This window comes from Dreissena polymorpha, chromosome 7 (assembly GCF_020536995.1).
Source record: "Dreissena polymorpha isolate Duluth1 chromosome 7, UMN_Dpol_1.0, whole genome shotgun sequence".
Lineage (NCBI taxonomy): Eukaryota > Metazoa > Mollusca > Bivalvia > Myida > Dreissenidae > Dreissena > Dreissena polymorpha.
The window spans coordinates 88,410,042-88,436,308 of NC_068361.1; the positions used below are offsets into that span (position 1 = coordinate 88,410,042).

The following is a 26,267-nucleotide window of genomic DNA, read 5'->3' on the forward strand; positions in this document are numbered from 1 at the left end:
CTTTTGTCAAGATATTTCCAAAGACACATAAGCTATTCCTAGGAAACAGACTAGAGAGTTCCCCTTTAAACCCAAGGCAATCAAGATAAAATAATTTTTATGCTTGAAAAAATCTTCTTGGTCTGGTGTAAACACGTCTCTAAAAAACCCTTTGTGTATATTGTCTTCCAGACTGACCTGAAGTGGGTGGGAGAGCCTATCAAGGAGGATGGAGTGAAGAAGTACTACCAGACTGTCAGCATCAACGGAGAAGAGGTACGGGTGCTTAACAGAAAACGAAGCAATAACTTGTAACATGAATATATTAATTGGACTTTTGTCTAAACTGCTTAATGGATAATTAGGGCAATTACTTGTCACATTTTCATGAATACATGCTCAAATTTGGGTTACAGAATATTAAGGTCAAATGGAGGAGATGTTTGTTGGCTTTTCTGTACCTAAAAATTAAACTTTAAATACAATTTAAAAAATTCGTCTGCATGGTCAATTTTGCCACAAATCTAGTTTTTTCAAGCAGGCTTGGGGGTTTTGTGTTCATTTAAGTTAAGCCAACTACATGTTCTGTTTATTAAAAAAAACAAAGCATTTAATAGGACTAAATGGCAGCATTTAATAAGGTTATAAGGTTTGTCAGATATGTTCAACAAATATGAACATTGTTACTAATTATTCTGCGCTTTGGGAATGTCTCTGATTATGTCAAAAATGGAATTAAAACTATTTTTAACCAGGTTTTCAGAAGGAAAAAACTTGTTATTAGATTGGCGAATGTGGGCGGGCTGGCGGCACAAGCTTTTCTGGGCCATAATTTGTCGTTCATTGTGGATTTTAAAATCATTTGGCACATTTGTTCACCATCATTAGACGGTGTGTCGCGCGTAAGAATTATGTCGATATCTCCAAGGTCAAGGTCACAATTTGAGTTCAAAGGTCAAAAATGGCTGTAAATGAGCTTGTCCGGGCCATAACTTTGTCGTTCATTGTCAGATTTTAAAATCATTTGGCACATTTGTTCACCATCATTAGACGGTGTGTTGCTCGAAAGAATTACGTCGATATCTCCAAGGTCAAGGTCACACATTGAGTTCAAAGGTCAAAAATGGCTATAAATGAGCTTGTTCGGGCCATATCTATGTCATTCATTGTGAGATTTTAAAATCATTTGGCACATTTGTTCAGCATCATGGGACGGTGTGGCACGAAAGAAGTATGTCAATAATCCAAGGTCAAGGTCACCACAACTAAAAATATATTTATTTTGATACAAATGGGGTTAATTATAAACAATTATCAGATAAAGGGAGACAACTAAAACTGAACTGATTAAATCAGTTCAGTTTTAGTTGTCTCCCTTTATCTGACTTTTTTTCACATTGAAAACCTGGTTTTGTGACAATTTTGTCCCTTGTTATTTAATATATCGTTATTGCACTCGCTGGCTCCAGACTCTGAGTGAAATTTCTGTTTAAAAAATGATAAATTTGTTGTTGCCTTAAATACAAAAATAAGAAAGGATTTGTTGTAGAGTCCATTTGTTTTTGTTCATATTTCATTACACTTTAGAGTTGAGATATATCTGCACAAAGAAGACATTTAACCGCTCGTTTATTGATTGTAATTGCTGTAGACAAATGTATTATCCAAGACAAGAAACATAGTCTTGTTGTATATAGTTTATATTGTGCTCTTTCAAAGGTTTCTGTGGGAGACTGTGTGTCAGTGAAGCCCGATGATCCGACCACCCCACTGTACATTGCCCGCATTGCATACATGTGGGAGGATGGGAAGAAAGAGAAGAAATTCCACGCACATTGGTTCTGGTACGAATGCATTATTATCTGTTGTTTAATGAATCTTATTTATCAGTCTTTATGGGCTTTCAAAGAGTATCCATACTGTTATGTAAGGAACGGTTTGTTTTGTTTATTAGCTCATCTATTTTTTGAAAAAAAATTATGAGCTATTGTCATCACCTTGGCATCGGCGTCCGGTTAAGTTTTGCGTTTAGGTCCACTTTTCTCAGAAAGTATCAATGCTATTGCATTCAAACTTGGTACACTTACTAACTATCATGAGGGGACTGGGCAGGCAAAGTTAGATAACTCTGGCGTGCATTTTGACAGAATTATGTGCCCTTTTTATACTTAAAAAAAATTGAAAATTTTGGTTAAGTTTTGTGTTACGGTCCATTTTATTCCTTAAGTATCAAAGCTATTGCTTTCATACTTGCAACACTTACTAACTATCATAAGGGGACTGTGCAGGCAAAGTAATGTAACTCTGACTGGCATTTTGACAGAATTATGTGCCCTTTTTATACTTAGAAAATTGAAAATTTGGTTAAGTTTTGTGTTTAGGTCCACTTTATTCCTACAGTATCAAAGCTATTGCTTTCATACTTGCAACACTTATTAACTATCATAAGGGGACTGTGCAGGCAAAGTTATGTAACTCTGACTGGCCTTTGGACGAAATTATGAGCCTTTTATACTTAGAAAATTGAAAATTTGGTTAAGTTTTGTGTTTTGGTCCACTTTATCCCTAAAGTATCATAGATAATGCTTTCATACTTGGAACACTCGCAAACTATCATAAGGGTACAGTAAAAGGACAAGTTGCATAACTCTGGTTGTCATTTTTACAGAATTATGGCCCTTTTTTGACTTAGTAACTTTGAATATATGGTTAAATTTTGTGTTTCGATCCACTTTACTTCTAAAGTATCAAGGGTATTGCTTTCAAACTTCAAATACTTTCATGCTATCATGAGGTTACTGTACCTGGCAAGTTGAATTTTACCTTGACCTTTGAATGACCTTGACTCTCAAGGTCAAATTATTAAATTTTGCTAAAATTGCCATAACTTCTTTATTTATTATTAGATTTGATTGATACTTTGACAAAACTACACTTACCTGACATACCACAATAGACTCCACCCAAACCATCCCCCGTGCCCTCCCTCCTTCCCCCCCCCCCCCCCCCCCCCCCCCGAATCCCCCCCCCCCTAATTTTTTTTTTTTTTTAAGATCATCTCACAAATGACCACCACACCCTCACACTATACCCCCCCGCCCCACCCCCCAAATTTTTTTTTTGAAACAGTTAAAAAAACACAAATATTTATTTTTTATTATTTTATGTTTGAAATACCGTCCAACCATCGCACCCAAGAATCTCCCATGTAATAAATGTCCACACCCCCACACTATACACCCCTCTTCACTCCACCCCTCCCTCCTTTGTGATTGAAAATGAATGAGTGTCCCTTCACCTTTAAAAAGAAAATAGATTAGCGGTCTGCACCCGCAAGGCGGTGCTCTTGTTTCTTTATTCATTAACGGGACTTAAATGCATTTGCGTTAAATTTGTCCCAGATTGGTCTGTGCAGTCCACACAGGCTTATTGGGGATGGCTCTTTCAGCCTTAAGTGGATTTTTGGAGAGAAAAAAGGTGTCCATTAAACACAAATGACAAATGTGGAAAGTGACCACCCTGGTTAGCCTGTGTGAACTGCAGAGGTTAATCTGGGATGGCACTTTACTCACATGCATTAAGCCCCGTTTTCCCCGCACAGCTCAAATCTTTTATATACACAGTCAGAGCTCTGTTGGCTAAGCTTGCTGTGGAAACGTGTAAAAAGGTAAACCGATTACCATTACATTAAATCATAAAATAAAATGAAAAAAGCATACCACAGGCTAATCAGGGATGACACTTTCCACCTTAAATGGAGTTTTGTTTAGAAGATACCTCTTTTAAACAAAAAACAATAAAAACAGAAAGTGTTGTCCGTGATTAGCCTGTGATTACTGCATTAAGCCCTGTTTTCCCAGAGTGAGGCTCCTATCAATTCTTTGTTTATTTACAGCCGGGGTTCAGACTCTGTCCTTGGTGAGACCAGTCACCCCCTGGAGCTGTTCCTGGTAGACGACTGCGAGGACTCCAATCTGCAGTACACTGTCTCTAAAGTCCAGGTATGGACCTTGTATCACAAACATACTGAAGTCAACATTCTTACTCAACTTTGATTTTTGTTCCCAATGTATAAGATTAGGTTGACCATTGTGCTCAATTTTGTGTTCATCAGAGCTTTTTATGCCCCCGAAGGAGGGCATATAGTGATCGGACTGTCTGTTTGTCTGTCTGTCTGTCCGTCACACTTTGGGTTTAGGTTTTGAAAAATGCTCATAACTTCTATGTCCCTTAAGATAGCAACTTAATATCTGGCATGCATGTGTATCTCATGGAGCTGCACATTTTGAGTGGTGAAAGGTCAAGGTCATCCTTCAAGGTCAAAGGTCAACAAAATATTCAAAGCGGCGCAGTAGGGGGCATTGTGTTTCTGACAAACACATCTCTTATTTGAGTTTTAATTCGGGCTCGAATCTGATGAGGAGGAATATGTGCAAACAGCATAAAACCAGAACAGCCTGCGAGTAACTCGCAGGCTGTTCAGGTTTTATGCTGTTTGCTGCTCATCAGTAACCAAGGGTTGGAAATGAACCCTTAAAAACTTGAATCTAGTAAGAAAGGTCTTAAATTAAATCAAACTTTCTAAGGAACAACAAATGTGTAAAAATACGTATCTAAGTGGTAAAGGGTTAATTTACTTCCCCTATCACTGCATGCAGGTGTTGGAGCACAAGCAGCCAGAGGACTGGTCCATGAAGGGAGGGGAGGAGATAGAACATCCTGTGAAGCATGACGATGGCAAGACATACTACTATCAGAAATGGTGACTTTTTTCATGGTTATGATGTTTTTTGCAATAAAAACCATAAAATTACAACAGCTGAAATTATCCCTAAAAACAAACTGGAGTTATGATATTTTTAATTAAACTATATAATTACCATAGCTTAAATTATTTCTCGTAAACTGGACGGTTATTATTAAGCAGATTTTATCATCTTTGAATAGTTCTCAGAATCTCCACAACTTTGGACATACCTTATTCAATGACAAGCGACGCTGGCAGCTTTATATACCAATGGTAGATACAGTCTGATTCAAATAATGATAGCAGATATGGGTATGTGGGTATGTGATTTGGAAAGGACTTAAAAGGTAAGCTGGGTTTTTACCCCTAGATTGAGTCTTTCCAAAATTATAGAACAGTCAAAAGTAAGTCCAATCTGTCAAACTATCAATGCTATCTTTTTACTTGTAGCATGGAGTTTTTGTATCATGATGAGTTACTACTATATTTTTTTCTGTAGGTATGGCTATTCTGTCTTAAAGTGTATGACTAATCTCTCTGCTGTAGGTATGACCCTGAGGTGGCAAGGTTTGAGGACCTACCCCAGGTCCCAGATGTACCGGAGAACACTGCATACAAGTTCTGTGTGAGCTGTCACAGGCTGAACAACATCAGGAAGGTACTCGGAGCAGTTGAGAGACTATTATAGTATCGACGATTAAAGACAAATACCCCTTTAATTTAAGAGAAACCCCGTTTCAAGTTTATGTGAATTCTCTTTCAATTTAATTCCGATTACCTTTGAATTAATCCTCTTTTAATTTAAGACAAATTCACTTCAAATTGAACACAAATTAGCTTTCAAGACAAAGTCCCCTTCATTATAAGACAAATGCGTTTCAATTTAAGAAAAGTCCACTTTCAATTAAAGGCAAATCCACTTTCAATTAAGGACATTTAACTTTCACTTTAAGACAAATCCCCTTCAATTGAAGCTAAATCAACTTTCAGCGTTAGCTTCTTATTGCCATTTTCATCAAAATGATTAAAGGAAGATTTTTTGCTGAAGTCGACAGAAAGACTAGCATAATGCCCAGGCCAGTAGTATTTCAGCTGAAAGCTTTTCCCACCTTCCAGAAAGAGACGCCTGCACTAGGCCAGCAGATAAAGGGGGAGTTAGGCAGCGAGGGTAGCGTGTACTTTTCCAGTGTAGCTAGGGACGGTTTCGAGTACAATGTAGGCGACTGCTGCTATATGTTGCCAGAGGCATATGATTTTGGGGTCAAAGCTGCGGTACCCAAGAAAGTGAAGGCAGACAAGTCGGCTGTAAGTGAGGTTCAGTAGTTGCTTAGAGCTGTACAAAATACAGCAGTGTTTACATTTTTGCCCTATTCTTTGCTTCTAGAAAAAAAAGTATGGATTGTTTTTGTTGAGTTAAGGGTCCTTTTTGAGTTGTTGATATAAAGAGTGTGTAAACCACTTGAGACAAAGTTTGCACAAAACTCAGTTTGTTCCAGTAAAAAGTTTTAACAAAGTAACCATTGTTTTGCTAATAAAAAATGAGGCAAAAACAGGTAAAATATTGTAGTTCATCATTTAACATGTATATTGTTTCTAAGTAACACAAAATTGTTTATTGTCCCCTACCGGTGAAACCGGAGGAGACCTATGGTTTGTCTGTCAGTCAGTCAGTCTGTCTGTCACACTTTTAGGGATCCTGCGATAACTTAAAAAGTTCTTCATATTTTTTCATGAAACTTGAAACATGGATAGATAGCAATATGGAGATTATGCACGTCATTTCATTTTGTTCCTACGTCAAGAATTCTGTTTGCTATGGCAACAAATAGACTAGAAATATTGCTGAAAATAGTGGATCCTGCGATAACTTTAAAAGTTCTTCATATTTTTTCATGAAACTTGAAAATTGATAGATGGCAATATGGAGATTATGCACATCATTTCATTTTGTTCCCATGTCAAGAATTCTGGTTGCTATGGCAACAATTATCAACCGGTGCACTGATAGGTTACCATATTGCTTGGCAATCTCTTGTTTATGAGTATTTTCTATGCTACAGCGTCTGTTGACATTTTTCACAAGAAAGTAACATCCCCTGCAATGTCATTTTTAGCTCCACTTGCCAGAGGCCAGCAGGGCTTACGTCATGGTCCTGTGTCCGGCGTGCGTTCGTGTGTGCGTTAACTCTTTCTTTAAACATCTTCTCCTAAACTACAAGTCCAATTCTGATAAAACTTCTCACAAATGTTCCTGGGGTGAACCTCTTTCAAATTTGTTCAAATTATGCCCCTGGGGTCAAATCTGACCCCGCCCCGGGGGTCAATAAATTGAACATATGCTTATATAAAGCCTATTTTGTGCAAACTTTAAAAATCTACTTGTCCATAACCATTAGGCCTACTGCTACCACATTTGGTATGTAGTGACATTTAATAGTTCCCTACTCTGTTTGTTCATATAATGCCCCTGGGGTCAAATTTGACCCTGCCCCTGGGTCACAAAAATGAACATATGCTTATATAAAGCCCATTTTGTGCAAACTTTAAAAATCTTTTTGTCCATTACCGTAGGGCCTAGGGCTACCAAATTCGGTATGTAGTGACATCTAATAGTCATCTACCAAGTTTGTTCAAATTAAGCCCCTGAGATCAAATTTGACCATTCCCCAGGGGTCACAAAATGAACAGATGCTTATATTAGGCCTATTTTGTGCAAACTTTAAAATCTCTTGTCCATAACCATTGGGCCTATTTCTACCAAATTTGGTATGTATTAAAATCTTAAAGTTCTCTACCATGTTTTTAGCTCACCTGAGCACAACGTGCTCATGGGTGAGCTTTTGTGATCGCCTTTTGTCCGTCGTGCGTTGTCCGGCATCAACATTTGCCTTAATAACACTCTAGAGGCCACATTTATTGTCCAATCTTCATGAAAATTGGTCTCAATGATATCTTGGATGAGTTCGAAAATGGTTACCTTTGCTTGAAAAACATGGCTGCCAAGGGGCGGGGCATTTTTCCTTATATGGCTATATATGGCTATAGTAAAATATTGTTAACACTCTAGAGGCCACATTTATTGTCTGATCTTCATGAAACTTGGTCAGAAGATGCATTCTAATAATATCTTGGACGAGTTCGAAAATGTTGCCGGTTGGTTGAAAAACATGGCCGCCAGGGGGCGGGGCATTTTTCCTTATATGGCTATAGTAATACCTTGTTAATACTCTAGAGGCCACATTTATTTTCCGATCTTCATGAAACTTGCTCAGAAGATTTGTCCCGATGATATCTTGGATGAGTACAAAAATTGTTACCTTTGCTTGAAAAACATGGCTGCCAAGGGGCGGGGCATTTTTCCTTATATGGCTAATATGGCTATAGTAAAATCTTGTTAACACTCTAGAGGCCACATTTATTGTCCAATCTTCATGAAACTTGGTCAGAAAATTCATCCCAATAATATGTTGGACGAGTTCGAAAATGGTGACGGTTGGTTGAAAAACATGGCCGCTAGGGGTGGGGCATTTTTTCCTTAAATGGCTATAGTAAAACCTTGTTAACACTCTAGAGGCCACATTTATTTTCTGATCTTCATGAAATTTAGTCAGAAGAATGGTCCCAATGATATCTTGGATGAATTTGAAAATGGTTTCGGTTGCTTGAAAAACATGGCCACCAGGGGGCGGGGCGTTTGTCCTTATATGGCTATAGTAAATTTTGTTAACACTCTAGAGACCACATTTATTGTCCAATATTCATGAAACTTGGTCAGAAGATTCATCCCAATAATATGTTGGACGAGTTCAAAAATGATGCCGGTTAGTTGAAAAACATGGCCGCCAGGGGGCTGGGCGTTTTTTCTTATATGGCTATAGTAAAACCTTGTTAACACTCTAGAGGCCACATTTATTTTCCGATATTCATGAAACTCGGTCAGAAGATTTGTCTCAATGATATCTTGGATGAGTTCGAAAATGGTTTCGGTTGCTTTAAAAACATGGTCATCAGTGGGCGGGGCATTTTTCCTTATATGGCTATATATGGCTTAAGTAAAACCTTGTTAAAACACTAGAGGCCACATTTATTGTACAATCTTCATGACATTTGGTCAGAAGATTGGTGTTAATGATATCTGGGATGAGTTTGAAAATGGTTACGTTTGCTTGAAAAACATGGCTGCCAAGGGGCGGGGCATTTTTCCTTATATGGCTATAGTAAAATCTTGTTAACACTCTAGAGTCCACACTTATTGTCCGATCTTCGTGAAAATTGGTCAGAAAATTCATCCCACTAATATCTTGGACGAGTTAAAAAATGATGCAGGTTGGTTGAAAATCATGGCCGACAGGGGGCGGGGAATTTTTCCCTATATGGCTATAGTAAAACCTTGTTAACACTTTAGAGGCCACATTAATTTTCCGATCTGAATGAAAACTTGGTCAGAAGATATGTCCCAATGATATCTAGGATGAGTTTGAAAATGGTTTCGGTTGCTTTAAAAACATGGCCACAAAGGGCGCTTGTCATTTTTCCTTATATAGCTATAGTAAAACCTTCTTAACACTCTAGAATCCATATTTATTGTCCGATATCATGAAACTTTGTCAGAAGATTTGTTCAAATTATATCTTGGACAAGTTTGAAAATGGTTCCATTTGCTTGAAAAGCATGGCCACCAGGGGGCGGGGCATTTTTCCTTATATGAATTCATGAATCTTCATGAAACTTTGTCAGAATATTTGTTTAAATGATATCTTGGATGTGTATGAAAATGGTTGTGGTCTGTTGAAAAACGTGGCTGCTTGTGTTAACATATGCTTAAATAAGGCCTATTTTGTGCAAACTTAAAAAATCTTGTTCATAATTATAGAGCCTAGGGCTACTAAATTTGGTATGCAGTGACATCTAATAGTCCTCTACCAAATTTGTTCAAATTATTCCCCTAGGCTCAAATTTGACCCTGCTCTGGAGTCACAAAACTGAACATATGCTTATATAAAGTCTCTTTTGTGCAAACTTTAAAAATCTTCCTGTCCATAACCATTGGGCCTAGGGCTACCAAATTTGGTAGGTAGTGACATCTTATAGTTCTCTACCAAGTTTGTTCAAATTATGCCCCTGGGGCCAAATTTATCCCTTGAAGGCTCCCATTAAAAAGTTGTTCAAGAAAATTTGATTCGTCAAAAAACATGGCCACAGGAAGTCGTTGAACTTTGCATGTTTATGCGTTTTTGCTATTTATGCATTATGAGATGATGAATAAACTATTTTCTTCTCAAACTAAAAGTTTATCAAAATACACTTGGAATAACTTTTTAATTATAAGAGATAAATGCATACATATTGAGCGTGAAAGGTAGACCAACATGTTAACTATCCATATATGTTAACCCTTTACCAAACGACACATTTTGGACTGCCCCAAATTGAAAGAGATTGCAGACGAGGCAATCCTAGTATTTTTAAAAAACAAACATGACAGGTAACCAACGTCAGATGGAAAATGTAAAGGAAAGTTAGGTCAAGCTAATTGTTTGTCATGATATCTCTTTAAACCTCACGCCATATGCAAGTAGTGTTGCCATGATTGCAACATCTTGATGAATTATAATTCAATTTTTTGTCTCATAAACATTTACTTTGTTTAACAAACAACCTCTACAAAGTTATCATTCCTACTGCCTTTCGGCACCTCATAAACCTGAAAAAATTCTAACTTTATGTTTTCTCAGGCAAATATCTTCTTGGTACAATAAACAATTTCTTCACCACGTTAACAATCCTGTTACACTCACTAATGCCTATTTTTGCATATGTCATGAACTATATAAGTAACAGAAACTTTGAAACCTACAAACACTTTTTTGGAATTTTGGAAAAAGATACATGATTGAATGAAGGAACTTTCATTAATCTTGTAGAACATGCGTAGATTTGATCTTCAGCATCTAAAAATATGTGAAATAGAAAGAACGACAATATCTTTTGGAGAGATAAATGTACCTACGTTATAAGCAAAGGACCTGTGCGACAATTCCCAGGCTTTTAAGTCTGTTTAGTTAACACGGTAGTAACGTTTTCCATATATAAAAACACTCACCCTTCCAACTTTAAGCGCCCAGTGGGACAAAGGATAGAAAGAGAAAGTCACATGCTTGCGTACATTTCAACCCATGCGCATTGCACGCTTTTTTCGCATTAAAAAACAGTGGAGCGATACAGGGCCATCATGGCCCTCTTGTTAAGAGTATTTATAGCTTGAAAATCTTTGCAATTGAATCAGCCAATCAGAATCCACAATTCAAAAAGAATCTTGCTTTCAAGATGGCGGTGTGACACTATAAACAAAATTGATTAATTTGATATTTTCAGATTAACATTTGGGAAAATAAGCTACAAATATTAAGACCAAACGTTAATAATTGTGTTTTTAATGAGTCATGGTCATATAAAAAATATTTTAGATGTAACATATTTATGAAAATAACCAATGACTCACAAGGGATATACTATATAGTGGTTTTTGCCACCTTTTTGGGTTGGGGCCCAGGGCCCTCAATCTATCAAATCTGCCGTCGCAGTCCCCCACCTGAAAAGTATATTTTTTCCCCCCAAAAGTGATTATTTTCCCCTTCAGAAAATGAGGAAAAAAATCGCTGATTTATAGTTGAAAATTGACTCCAATATATCACTGTCCGTTATATTGCGTTGTCCAATATATCACAAATCGGCTATGGTTATGGCTCCCAAAAATATGACGAGCATAATCCCCAAATAACATGTTTTAATCTGAGAATTTGCGGAGATAAAATCAGGTAAAAGCTAGTATTTTACCCTTTTTACACCCACTTTAATTATCTGTTTAATCCGACATTCATAATCCAGTTTTGACCAGATTGTTTGGTTTCATTGTACATCACTGTTACACCTGTGTACTGCGATAAACAATAACTACTCTTGCCAAACATCAGGTCATTTTGGGTGTTAACATTCTCTTAAAATTGCTTTGAACTGCTGAAAAATCCCACCAATGCACTCATGAAGGTGTATACAATTTTAACTGTAAATGTCACAAGTCAATACTGACCTATCTCAACAATCTTTGCGCGTTAGATACAGTGTAAAAAAACTACTTACTTTTAATTGAGAGGCAAAGCTCCCTCAGTTTGTCAAAATGCACCATGCTTTCCATGAGGATAAGATGACGTGACCCGTCATTGTTGTTATTTTGTACATGGGGTCTAATTTGTGCATGCTTTCTTGAACAATAAAACTTGGCAATTGTTTTCGGATTACAAATTTAATTATACACATTTGAAAATACTTACATGGAATAATGTTTTGTTTTATACCAATGAATAACATATGGATATAACACATACTTCAATAAGGTAAGAAAATAGCGTGTTTTGAGATTACCAAATTATGCTAATGCATACTTAAACATGCAATAATAACCTGACAATTTATATTGCGCGCCGGATATATCAAGGTCGCGATCTTTGGACCCCTTCAACCGCAATATATTTGGACTTTTTAAGTAAGATTACTGTTATATAGATTGAGTAAAAGTCCACCATTCTGTCATATAGACAGTCACATATATAAAAATATGTGTTTATAACAGTTCAACACAGTTGTTGTGTTTTTTTATAAAAATTCACCCATTTACAAAAAAATCCCCCTCTTAAGGGCTGCGGACTCCTTCCCCCAAAGTAGTGTGAGGGCGCTGTGGCCCTTTGGAATTGGAAAAATCAGTTTGATTTACTTAAATTGGGAAATTTAGTTGTTGAGAGAGGGGGTAGAGGGATATAATTTGTTTCAATTTAAGAATTCCATAGTGTAACTATTGTAACTGCTCTTATCAGAATTTTGTCTTATTAAAGGAGACATTGTTTTAAAATAATTTGATATATCACAAGACTGGTATAAGGATTAAATGGAAGTATTTTATTCATTTATTTCAAATATATTCCAAAAGACATTGAAAAGTGAATGCTGCTAACATAAGTGACCCTATAATGAGTGTAATTAGGAAAGGAGAATTTTTGTATTTTTTGATTATTTCTTATCCATATTCTTTATGGAGAAGTGAATGCATTTTCATATATACAGATACAGATCTTTCATACTCGTTTTCTTATTCAATAATATTTAACTATCATTAACATAATATGGTGTGTTATTTCACAAAGGGGAACGCCATAAATTGACCTTTTTTGAAATGAGTACTTGTACATGCAGAATATCAGTTTTGAAAGAAAACTTGAACATTTTGAGGTTCTGTGGTTAACTAGTAAAATAACATGCTACAGTAACAGTTAAATTGTTGTTTTTTTTGTAACTGGTTGAATCGCGAGTGTTTTTTTAGGGATTAACATCTTAAATATACTTGTTAATTTGCCGATAAACAACGTCAAAATAATTCAATAAGTCAATTACAACTCCAAATAGAAGTCAATTTCAAACTTGAATGTCAAGGTGGATGAAGAAGTTTACCCCGAGGCATACAGGAAGTCGGACTATATCAAGGGCTCCAACGACGACATCCCAGACACGTTCAGAATCGGTCGCATCGAGCAGATATACACAAAGGATCCTAATGGGGGCATACCATGCCTGGACAAGATCAAGTTGAAAGTGAAAAAGTTCTACAGGTAGTATGGCAGTAAATATAATATATATATAAATAAGTCTCGTTGTGCGAAAACTGGGCTTAATGCATGTGCAAAGCATTTGCAGTCAACACAGGCTAATCAGGGGCGACACTTTCTGTGTAGACTGGATTTTCGTTTAAAAGGGTCTGTCTTTAAATGAAAAATTGCATTAAAGTAGATTAAGTCCCCGGTTAGCCTGTGTGGACTGCCCGGTTAGCCTGTGTGGACTGCCCGGTTAGCCTGTGTGGACTGCCCGGTTAGCCTGTGTGGACTGCCCGGTTAGCCTGTGTGGACTGCAGACACAAGGCACATGTACTAAGCCATGTTTTTCCACAACACAGCTTAATTGGTAAACTTTGGCAAACAAAGTTCCAGAAAGGTGATATATATTGGAGTTGTGCCCCCAAACCAGCGGTTCTGGGGGCATATTAAAATCGCACTGTCCGTTGGTTGGTTAGTTAGTCTGTCTGGATTAAGTTCCGCTCAATAAATTTAGCAATTGTCATCAGATCTTCACTAAACTTCATGAAAATTTGTAAGGTCATAAGATCTAGGTCAAGTTAGATAATCAGCCGAATTGACTAAGACACTCCTGAGTTACGGCTCTTGAATCCTCGAAAAATTGAGTTTTTTCTCGTTTACGCTCAATAACTCGAGCAATTGTCATGGGAACTTTGCCAAATATATAACCCATTTGTAATGGTACTGATATCATAAATAACTGACAAATATCCCGTTTTAACCTAATGTTGCCATCAAAGCATCTTCCAATTATCAGAGCATCTTCAGGGGCATCTGTCATCCTTCTGAGTAAGCTCTTGTTAGTAGTTAAGTTTCTATGGTTCTGTCTGTGCGCAATGTATGGTGTAAGTTTGTGTATCCAAAAACGTCTTAAGTTATTGAGCTAAAGTATAACATTGAAACTTTTAAGTATGCCATCATAAATGTGCTTTTGGATTAATTCATAATAATTTCCTCGGATTTGTCCCAGAAAATAGTGCTAGACTAGGATTCCTAATAACTGCAAGGTTTTCACATAACCCAAATAACAAATTCATTGAAAATATAACTACAATTTCCATCATTCGTTTCTTTCAATTTTCTGCCATCTACTCTCTATATCAACACTTTGCCCCTACTTTCAGACCAGAGAACACACATAAAGGTGTCACTGCAGGTCATCAGTCAGATGTGAATCAACTCTACTATTCCGATGAAGGTAATCTAAAATATGCAATATTGAGCATTGTAAAAAGTGACGAATCTCGAGTGCTTCAAAGTATTGGTATAAAGGTGACTGTGTTTGAGGAATTAATGGCGCAAGGCCTATAATTGAAAATCCTGTCATTTTTGTCACTAAATACTAATTGGCCCATTAGGGATAGGGAACTGAAGTTATTTTGTCCCAATTCTTCAACAAATATTGCCAGTCCTAATAAGAATTCCAAAATAAATACTTTGTATTTTGTGCAAGCGGACCTTCCCAGTGTATTCCGCTGACCCTTTTTTTCACAAAATTACCAGACAATAATTGTGTTAGTATTCTAATTGTCTAATTATGCCTACCTATTACAGAGGTGACAGTGGACTTCAGTCTAGTCAAGGGCAAGTGTACAGTGGTCTACTGTGAAGACATGGACCCCAACAGAGATCTCAACTTTGCCAACGGGGAGGACAAATTCTACTTCACAGAGGTACATTCTTGCTATTGGTTCAGTAGAATTTTGGGCTAGGGTAATACACAATTGATTAATTCATGCAATTTCCTCAGTAGAACTTTGCACTAGGGTCAAGCAAATACACAATGGATTAATTCACGCTATGCAATGAGTAGAATTGTGCACTAGGGTTAAGCAAGTACACAATGGATATATTATTGCTATGCATTGAGTACAATTTGGCACTAGGGTTAAGCAAGTACACCAAGGAATATATTTTGTTTGGTAAATAATAAACATTTATTTTCAGAATGTCAGTCCAAACATTTATCTTCTTAACGAACACTACTGATTAAAAATTATTGGTGCTCGCTCTTGAGTGGGAGTCAACTGACTTAACCCCGTACCCTGTATCAATCTGCTTACAGGCATACAACAGTAAAACAAAAAGTTTTGAAGAGCCACCAAGCCGAGCTAGACTGATGGGATCTAAAGGCAAGGTAAGTGGAGTGGAGTATGCTTACCTGATAACTGACAGGTGTTGCTAAGGAATGTCTCGCATTTGTGTTTAACTTGGCAGTTATTGAAATTAGCACTTAGGCAAGCTTGCTGTGATTCTCCGTATTTTTCTTTGGCACTATGAAATAGTTACAATAACACCTATCAGTTCAATTTTTGGGGTATTTGTGCTACTTTCGATCAGATGTTGAATCTGAGCTAGTCTGATAATTTTTTTTATCAGATCTATGTTTGGGAGGAGGGGGGAATGCTACTTTCGAACAAAGCTTTTGTCAATTTTCATGCTTATTACTTAAAAAATAAAAAGAGTTTTTACTGGTCAGATCATTGTTGATTTGAACTATTAAAAACAATAAAGCCACCTAATATAGTGCCTTGACATTTTATCCTACACTGCAGGGGTAAGGGTAAAAGAAAGGGAAATAGTGCTTTGAACATTTTATCCTAAAGGGCGAGGGTAAAGGGAAGGGCAAGAGTTCACTTAACATTTTATCCTGCAGGTTAAGGGGAAGGGCAAGAGTTCACTTAACATTTTCTCCTACAGGGCAAGGGTAAAGGGAAGGGCAACAGTTCACTTAACATTTTATCCTATAGGGCAAGGGGAAAGGGAAGGGCAAGAGTTCACTTAACATTTTATCCTATAGGGCAAAGGTAAAGGGAAGGGCAAGAGTTAACTTAACATTTTATCTTACAGGGCAAGGGAAAAGGTAAAGGAAAGGGCAAGAGTTCAATAAAGTCCACTGAAGAAGAGGACAGCAAGACGGAGATCAGACGGCTAAGAACACTGGACGTATTTGCTGGATGTGGAGGTAGGAAAGTACTTAATGGCATAATCAACCTTGGAATAAAATCCAATCCAAAAATAGGCTACTTGTCGGAAACTGAGTAGTACCTTTGAATTTATTTTTTTTGAAACAAGGTTCCAAATTCTAAGAGTTCGCTGTTTTTGTAAGAATCTCTACCCGTGAAAAACAAAATAGTTTAAAGCTCTTCATATAAAAAACACACGCAAATCTGAGCTGTCAATTTTCTAAATTTATCTGTTTAGGGCTTCTTATGTCAAGTTGTTAAAAAATAGTATACAATTTGAAATAAATAGAGATTGTCAACTTATTTTATATACAAGCTGATTGGATAACCATTGTTTAAAGTTTTTGGAAACTTAAAATTTTATAACATTTTAACCAGCTCGGTCTTTGCTGGTGCAAATTTCAAACAAATTTATCAATTATCTGTTGTGGTACTTAAAAAAAAGTTGAGAAACTTGTTGATAAATTATTACACATGAAACCTCCTTGCCCACCAGGTCTCTCTGAGGGGTTCCACCAGGCAGGCGTGGCCGAGTCGAGATGGGCCATTGAGAAAGAGGAGCCAGCAGCCCAGGCGTACCGGTTAAACAACCCGGGCAGTACGGTCTTCTCAGATGACTGTAATCTGCTCCTGAAACTTGTCATTGATGTACGTACAGGGAAGGGTGTTGATGAATTATTATGCTCCCCCCAAAAAATTTTGAGGGAGCATATAGTTGCCGCTTCGTCTGTCTGTCCGTGTGTCCGTCCGTCTGTGCAAATTTTTGTCCGGGCTATTTCTCAGCAATTAATGACCGGAATTCAGAATTCAATGAAACTATGGGAAGCTTCACTACCAAGAGGAGATGTGCATATTATCAGCCGGTTCTGGTCGGATGATTGTTGACAGAGTTATGGCCCTTTGAAATTTTCTATAAAAAATTCTTGTCCCCCCAACTACTGTGTGCTCAAGACGTTTCCTTTTATCTGAATATATAGTGCAATATTGTGACAAAAAAAAACCTTTGAGGAGCATCACCCGTCTCCAACGGTTTCTTGTTTTAAATGTGTTCTTAATGAAATGTTGGCTATCCTGATTTTGTTTCAATTTGGGTAGGTATAGTTAAATGATGTAGTTTTGAAAGCAGTATTTCTTAAAGATATTTTTGGTTGAAATTTGTTTCCTTCTTTATTACACTGAACCATTTGCTATTGATTTAAATTTTGCACGTTTTTCTTTAGTCAGGCCTTCCAGCGTTCCTACTTTTTCCTACTTTTTTTAGCTCGACTATTATATATGAAATATATATAGTGGAGCTATCCTACTCATACCGGCGTCTGCGTTAGCGTCTGCGTGTAAATGTTAAAGTTTTCGTACTACCCTAAATATTTTCTTTGTCCCTTGACATATTGCTTTCATATTTTGCATACTTGTTTACCAACATGACCCCAACCTATAAACAAGAGCAGACAACTCTATCAAGCATTTTGTCATAATTATGGCCCCTTTTCCACTTAGAATATGCAGCAAATGTTAAAGTTTTCGTACTACCCCATTTATTTTCATTGTCAGTTGACATATTGTTCTGATATTTTGCATACTTGTTTACCAACATCACCCCAACCTATAAACAAGAGCAGACAACTCTTTCAAGCATTTTGTCATAATTATTGCCCCTTTTATACTTAGATATATGTTTAAGTTTGCGTACTACCCCAAATATTTCCTATATCCTTTGACATATTGCTTTTATATGTTGCACACTTGTTTACTAACATCACCCCAACCTATAAACAAGAGCAGACCACTAAATCAAGCATTTTGACATAATTATGGCCCCTTTTACACTTAGATAATTGAACATTTTGCTTAAATTGCCATAACTTCTTTATTCATGATCACATTTTATGATTACTTTGACAAAACAACTCTTACCTGAATACCACAATGGATTCCACCCAAACAATACCCCACGCCCCTACCAGAATCCCCCCCCCCAACCTCACCCCCCATTTTCTTTTTTAAACATCTAATAAATTACCCCACCCCACATTATACCCCCCTCTCAACCCCCCCCCCCCCACCCCCCCCTCCCCCCCCTCCCCAAAAAATTTTTTTTTTTAAACATCATCTTATAAATTACCACACCCCACATTAAACCCTCCTCTAACCCCCCCACCCCCCTAACCCCCCCCCCACCCGAAACCCCCCCCCCCCAAATTTTTATCCCCCGCCAGAGGCGGAGGGATATTGTTTTGGCGTTGTCCGTCCGTCTTTCCGTCTGTCCATCTGTCCGGCAATTTTGTGTTCAGAGCCATATCTTGGAAGTGCTTTGGCGGATTTCATTGAAACTTAGTATAAGAATATATATGGATAAGAGGATGATGCCTGTCAAATGGCATTGTAAACCATCTGTTAATAACTGAGTTATGGCCCTTTGTATCTTGAAAAAATGCTCTTTTGTGTCCGGAGGCATATCTTGGAAGTGCTTTTGGGGATTTCATTGAAACTTGGTATGAGTATATATATGGATAAGAGGATGATGCACGCCAAATGGCATTGTACGCCAACGGATAATAACGGAGTTACGGCCAATTGTATCTTGAAAAAATGCTTATTTGTGTCCGGAGGCATATCTTGGAAGTGCTTTGGGGGATTTCATTGAAACTTGGTATGAGTATATATATGGATAAGAGAATGATGCACACCAAATGGCATTGTACTCCATCGGATAATAACAGTGTTATGGCCCATTGTATCTTGAAAAAATGCTTTTTTGAGTGTCAAATATAACACTTTTGTGTCCAGAAGCATATGTGCGGGGGATATCAATTCAACGAATTTGCTTGTTACTCTATGTGTGGAAACTGTATCTCCTACATACACAGCTTTGTTTTTTAGGGTGAGAAAACCGATGCGCTGGGTCAGAGGCTGCCCCAGAAAGGGGATGTTGAGTTGTTGTGTGGCGGGCCACCATGTCAGGGATTCAGTGGAATGAACAGGTTCAACTCTCGTGAATATTCTAAGTTCAAGGTACGTAATGCGTTCTAGTTGGGCTTGAAATGAATGCAAATGAAATGAAGGCACTGTTTTCTCTTCTTGGCTGAAGAATTAAAGGGATCTTCTCACGCTTTGGTAAATTGACAAAATTGAAAATAGTTGTTTCAGATTCGCAAATTTTCGTTTAAGTTATGATATTTGTGAGGAAACAGTAATACTGAACATTTACCATGGTCTAATACAGCCATTATATGCATCTTTTGACGATTTTAAAACCTAAAAATTATAAAGCGTTGCAACGCGAAACGATTGAATAATTTGGAGAGTTCTGTTTTTGTCGTTAAATTTTGTGAAACTACGAAGATTGCTTATATAAGGTATAAAATACGTTCAGCATGTGTACTCGGCGGAATAGCTCAGTAGGCTAAAGCGTTTTTACTTCAGGACTGTGGCAGGACTCCAGGGGTCACTGGTTCGAAACCTGGTCCGGGCTATGTTCTTTTCCTTTTTTTAATTTTATTCTTGATTTTTTACTGGAGCTTTTACGATCCAATGTTTACATTTATCGATATAAAGCATTTAATGAATAAGTTAAAAAATGCCAAAATCTGTGAAAAGGCCCCTTTAAGAGACTTTAGTACAACAGGGCCCTCAATCCATTTTTGGGGAAGCGGGTCGCTACCCATAGCAGGGGGAATTTTCGCGGCGTTTTCCCTTTTGGGGGGATTTTTTACTTACTATCTAATTATTACATTTGTACATGTTTGCACTATATTCATTGCTTATAATTTAGTATGTTTGACAAGATTAAATTAAAATAGAATTGAGATATAATAATCATGAGACGTCTATCTATATAAAAAAAAACACAATTTTTTTTTATTTTTTTTTAGGGGGAATTTTTCCCCCCAAAAGGGGAAAAAAGTATACTTTTCAGGGGGGGGGGGATGCGGCCGAATTTCGGCGGTGGATTTGACAGATTGAGGGCCTGTACAATAGTACAATACATACAAATTGTTGTAATTTAAAACTTTTGATTTGAGCTTCAAGTTTGTATGGTTCCCCTTTCTGAATTTCTAGTTGTTGAATGGAGCAAAAATAAAGTATCTTACTGTTTTCTCTTTGTGGTTGTCGAATTAAGAGAATTTTGTACTTTTTTTGTGTAGCCTCTTTTCCTATACATTCGACCACCTAAGGATTGAATCTCGCGCATGCGCGTTGTAAGGCAATATGATGAACTTAAACTGTGCTCAATTCATAGCCTGACATTTATTTAATTGTATTTCAACACATAAGTTTAAAACAATCGATGCATAAATATTGTTTTACTTGCCTTTTGACCTTAACAACCGGATGTCAATATCAGCTGGAGTTTCCTATACATTCGTTGCTTTTCATTGGCTCCTTTATTTGCGCACTGTGGTGGGGTTCTCGACGGGGAAATAAGTTGTGATGAAGAAGAACGGAATGCTATTTGATTTTTGTAAAAAAGTTGTAATCAATTTTATTAATCTAACGATAATGCGTAATAAACATGACCAGCAGAAGCTAGCAGATTTCACACTTTCAGTATTCAAACAATCTTCTCGTGGATATAGTCTAAGTTTAACAATAATAACAAAACAATTCGGTAGATTTCACACCACACACCCAGTAAATAACTTGGTCAACTTGAATAAAATACAAACATTTTGAAGAAAACATTTTTAACAGTGGGGGCAGATGAAAGTGTCTCCCCTTTGTAACACAGCCTTCTCATGACAGAAAGAGAGGTGTACCCAGTGACCGCATTTATCACACTGCATCAAATTTACAAATTTTCAAGTGTGGGCGATCATTCAATCCTTCTGGCGAAAACATTTCACAGCGCAACAAACTTCTGAGTCTTCAACATCAGACCATTCGTCAGACTCGGACAATCCATCATTTCTTGCTGAAGGCCACTGGTGCTTGGTTTGTGGCTTATGTGAGAGGCCACGGGTGTCTGCTTTTGCTTTTTCGTGCCTGCCGTAGACATGACGGAGCTCGGTGGCAGGTTTTCGTTCTGCGAAGCATAAACCTCCAAATCTCCCAGGAATTGGTCACTGGTGATTTCTTTGCCAGAGGGGTTAGGCTTCTTAATGGAAGGAGGCGACTTTTTCTTCTGGCAGTTGCAGGGGCAGGAACAAGTTGCTTTGACGGTTAGCTTCCTTTCTAGATATGCATACACCGCATGTTTTCCGCTCTGGATGGCCCTGCACTTCAAGACAGGTGTCTCATCTCGAAAGGCCTCGCATATCATGAGTTGAACATCGGAGATGGCCTGCTTGTTCAACGGAACGACGCCAGTTTTCTTGAAGGCCGAAACAATGTTCCATGGGCTCATTGCCTTCAAGTAGGCCTTACATGCAATGCGGGCCATGTCATACCTTGTGACAGCTTTTTAACCAGGTTTTCCGAAGGAAAAAACTGGTTATTAGATTGGCGAATGCGGGCGGGCTGGCTGGCTGGCGGGGTGGCTGGCTGGCGGGCTGGCGGAATAAGCTTGTCCGGGCCATAACTATGTCGTTCATTGTCAGATTTTAAAATCATTTGGCACATTTGTTCACCATCATGGGACGGTGTGTCCCACGAAAGAATCACGTCAATATCTCCAATGTCAAGGTCGCCACGACTAAAAATAGATTTAAAAAAAACAAAAACAAAGGGGGTTAATTTTTTTTGGTCATTTCAAAAGTTCAGTTTGAGTTTTCTCCCTTTATCAGATTTTTTTTTCACAATGAAAACCTGGTTTTGTGACAATTTTGTCCCTTGTCCTATATTTTCTTTTATGAAGTTTGCACACTTGCTGTAATAATACCTCTTAAATGGCCCAAAGACAGCGACATCAAGAGGTTGCAGCAAGTGGGATGAGTGCGCGGGTAGGCAAAACAGGTGCAGGTTTTTAGACCTCGCCCATCTGGTCAGTTCTGGTGTCGTATGGTTATGTCTAAAAGAAGTAAGATTGGCTGGTTTTCATCAGTTTTGGCTGCGTACTTAAGGAAATGGTTTTCAAGGTAGTCCTTAAAAACGTCTGTTGTTGACCATCTGGAATCCGACATTGTAGCCCGTGCGCCCAGTGTCGCGCCTTCCATCAGCTCTTCGTTGTATCTCTTACCTGTGGATGACAATGGGCAGTATTTTTTTCATTTATATATAGTAGCGATGTTAGATGGTATTATTAAGTTTTATGTTCAACTACTTATCAAGAACCCAAATTATTTACATACTCCTTTAGAATATTAGAATATTGTATACAAATGAAACAATTACTGTGAAACCATTTATTTTCGACAGCACAAAATTTCGCCATTTTTATAAAAATGACGATTTCGTCAGCACTTAAATTCGCCGATTTCTGATTTTGAATTTTAAAAAATGCGTCAGTCAATATCCGATTTGTGTGTAATACATATTCGCGATCAATCGCAGTTGCAAAAAATCGTGGTACGAATGCGGGAACACACTTGAGAATCACTGCAGGATATGGGGCCTGTTTGTCACATGCCAATTAACTAGTCTTTTGTTATCAAGGGACAGTAATGGACCCTCTTAATGTATGCCATTAACACGTTCATTGTTATGATTAGCGGACAAGTGGGATCGAATAACCGTTAACGAGTGTTTGTAACAACGAAGCCAATTGCCAATTGGGTATGTGTTCTAGTTGGTATGATTTTTATTAAAATGCTGTCAATACCGTTTTAAAACTGTTTGTGTTATACGAAAGAGGTTCCAGTTTGTTAAGTGTTTTTTTTTCAAATAAAATGCTTTTTTTCTGATATCAACATTAAAATTAGAAACTCTATGTGTGTGTTTGTTCTTAAAAAGTAAACTACCGGTATATAAATCAATAATGTCAATAATTTAAAAATAAATAAATTGATACATATAAAATAGTAATAAGTGTGGTTAAACTCAAACAATCAAACAACAAACAGCAATTAAAATATTCATTATTAATTTGTGATAAATACGCATGTTGATCACACATCGTCATCTTTTTATTTGGTTTATTGTCTTTCATCGGCATTCGCTGCGTGATGGCTAATATGCAACACCCCTGAAAAACACAATGCACCTAATGGGTAATAAAGTTATAAACAATTAGCGCTAATTCATTACCATTCTACATAAACGAAGTCAACGCATTCGATACAGCTGTAATGCACACGCGTTTTAAAGAAGTGTCACGTGTCAGTTAAGTACCTTGTGTAATCTACATACCTTTGTGTCAAAACCGGATTAATCTTGATTACGAAACAGCAGTGAATGTGTGCATGGATTATGTTGGAATTTAATGCCTCATGTCTACGGTATAGTTTTAAAATATTGTTCAATTTGGTATTTGTTTTTGTTCAAACATAGAGCATGATTGTTCGTTAGGATCTTAAATTCGCCGATCGGTCGACTGACGAAATTTATGAAAATTAATGCCTGACGATTAATAATGGTTTCACAGTAATACGAACGTTAGTAAATGAATTACTCTGTGTGTAATTTCAATCGCTTAAAGGCTTTTGTATGTTTACTGTGCATTATTTCATAAAGTGTGCATGCTTTGATCGCAAACATCTGAGGTCGCGGTGGTGTAGTGGATATGGTGTCTGCCTTGTGATCGCGAGCTTGTGGATTCGATCCTTACTAAAATAAATATGTTTAAAGTAAACCTTTAAACACGAAATATGGGGGTATACAGGCTCCAGCAGCATTAGCAGCAGCAATCACTGTTGTTGTAGCGGAATGTGGTGAGGTCACAGCATGGGCCTTTTCTTTTGTCGGTGCTATAATATTAGGGGGGGCGGTGTTCGGGGCTTATACCTGTTTTGTCCATGTTGTAAATGAGTTCTGGCCTATCTTGAAGCATGTGCAGAGCTACCGCCTTCTCTAAGTTTTCAAAATATGCCCCAATATGTTCGGGAGTGGTGGCTTTTGCCCTGGTTGTCTCGAGGGATGAAGGTTTTAATGAAGACACTCTGTCACCCCATCGCTTCAAGAAGCTGTAGAGCCAGCAGTTGCTGATTGTCTTATCCAACGGCTGCTTTCCAAACGTGTAGGCAAGTTCGCCAGCTAATCTTTGCATGCTGGTGTTTGTGTAGCCGTAGCCTAGTATAGCAGAATTTTCAGCATGCTCAACTAACCTCAACTCTTCCTCCGATGAGAACAGCGTCTCCTTTCCATAATTGTCACTGTCATTTCGACCATTGACCCTATCTCGCAGGGTGTTGTATGGAATGCCATATTCTTGGGCAGCCCCACGGATCGATAGTTGTTTATTATTTATCTCAACCTCTGCTTTGAGTACTTTTTCTGGCAAATAATTCTTGTATTTGAAATGGAATTTCCTTGGGCTCTATTATTAAAAATAAAAAAATGATTTCAAATAAGATTGTAAGATGAAATGAATTGACGCTTTCATAGCGCTTAAATTGGATTTTAATTTACTGTGTCGCTGTTAAAGGCAATGCGCAAAATACAAATACCCTGCGTGCGGCCCCAAATACGTCATCAGCTTTTGCATCAACTTGTTCACGTGACTTACAAAACAAGTCGACACAAATGTGGGTCAAACAATGTAAACATTGGAGTTTAAAGCATACTATAGCTTGAATTATTATTTGAAGGTAAGATTTACGTGTGGGATATGGTTTAAATAACAGTACATACCGTTTTAGTGCGCATTTTTCAGTTTTCACGCGAGCAACAAAGTTTCTGTCTAACTTTCAAAGAATTCGGTCACGCGCTTTGCTCGGATGATATGCAAATTAACACGAATAAAAAAATAACGAATGTATACGAATGGTCGAATGTATAGGAAAGAAGGCTAATTTGTTTTTAGCTTAATTTTAAAGAATTTGAACTTGATGCGTTTATAATACATGGAATCTTGTTGTAATCTTTCAAGTTTGTATGGTTTCCCTTTGGGAACTTCACTTGGTTAATGTAATCTTTTTGCATTACTCAACTGTTATTCTCCATATAACCCTTCAGAACTCGCTGATTGCCTCCTACCTCAGCTACTGTGACTACTACAGGCCCAAGTACTTCCTGCTAGAGAACGTGCGTAACTTTGTGTCATACAAGCGCAGCATGGTTTTGAAGCTGGCCCTGCGCTGTCTCATACAGATGGGCTACCAGTGCACCTTCGGGGTCCTGCAGGCAGGCAGCTATGGTGTGGCTCAGACCAGGAGGAGGTCAGCAACGTTTGGGCTGCACTCTGGGAAAATAGGCTTTAATGCATGTGTGTAAAGGGATGTTCAAGATAAGCCTGTGCGGACAACGCTTTCTACCTAGACTGCATGTTTCTTAAGAAGAAACCTCATTTAAAAACAAACAATAAAACCTGAAAGTGTTTTCCCTGATAAGCCCGTGCGGATTGTACCAGCTAATCTTGGACGACACTCAGCGAACATGCATTCAGCCTCATTATCCTATAGTCAGGCTCTTTTTCAGTTTGAACCTTGTGTTTTACCTCTGTTGAATTCAAAGCATCAGGCTTATTGTGAAACTAGAGTCTTTATGGGAAGAACCAGTACTTGGTGTCTGGGTGAATCTGAAGAAAGCTTGCTGAGTGGAGACTGAACTGAGACCTACCTTTTACAAGGAGGACACAACTCCTGCTACGCAAATGCAGCTTATATATGAAACTATATCTGTTACAGATCTCATGGCAAATAAAATTACGACTCATCTTAAGTGTAAAACAAATGTATGATAAATGTGTACTTAAAATAAATGGCATGTATTAGATTTTTAGAAAAAGAAAAGAATGAATTTGACTGATAATGGTAGTATGGATTTAATTGTGACATTATTTGTCATAGCTCACCATACCTTGATAGAAGTAAGTCAGATTTACTGGCATAATTATGTTCACTTCATGGCAGTAAAGAAGAA

The 26,267-nt window shown here is 37.6% G+C and overlaps 1 protein-coding gene across 2 annotated transcripts in view; it reads left to right on the forward strand.

The window, feature by feature from the left end:
- LOC127840131 (DNA (cytosine-5)-methyltransferase 1-like) overlaps nt 1-26,267 on the forward strand; it is a 66,586-nt gene that overhangs the window by 30,663 nt on the left and 9,656 nt on the right. Inside the window, exons 16-29 of one of the 2 annotated variants that reach the window (XM_052368604.1) lie at nt 172-255; nt 1,699-1,823; nt 3,875-3,980; nt 4,638-4,741; nt 5,273-5,384; nt 5,843-6,031; nt 13,211-13,386; nt 14,532-14,605; nt 14,962-15,080; nt 15,473-15,544; nt 16,258-16,372; nt 16,870-17,021; nt 19,254-19,385; nt 25,362-25,564. In XM_052368604.1, the coding sequence (XP_052224564.1) occupies nt 172-255; nt 1,699-1,823; nt 3,875-3,980; nt 4,638-4,741; nt 5,273-5,384; nt 5,843-6,031; nt 13,211-13,386; nt 14,532-14,605; nt 14,962-15,080; nt 15,473-15,544; nt 16,258-16,372; nt 16,870-17,021; nt 19,254-19,385; nt 25,362-25,564 (1,763 nt within the window). The remainder of the gene's footprint in view (nt 1-171; nt 256-1,698; nt 1,824-3,874; nt 3,981-4,637; nt 4,742-5,272; nt 5,385-5,842; nt 6,032-13,210; nt 13,387-14,531; nt 14,606-14,961; nt 15,081-15,472; nt 15,545-16,257; nt 16,373-16,869; nt 17,022-19,253; nt 19,386-25,361; nt 25,565-26,267) is intronic. The other variant, XM_052368606.1, reaches the window with a different exon arrangement.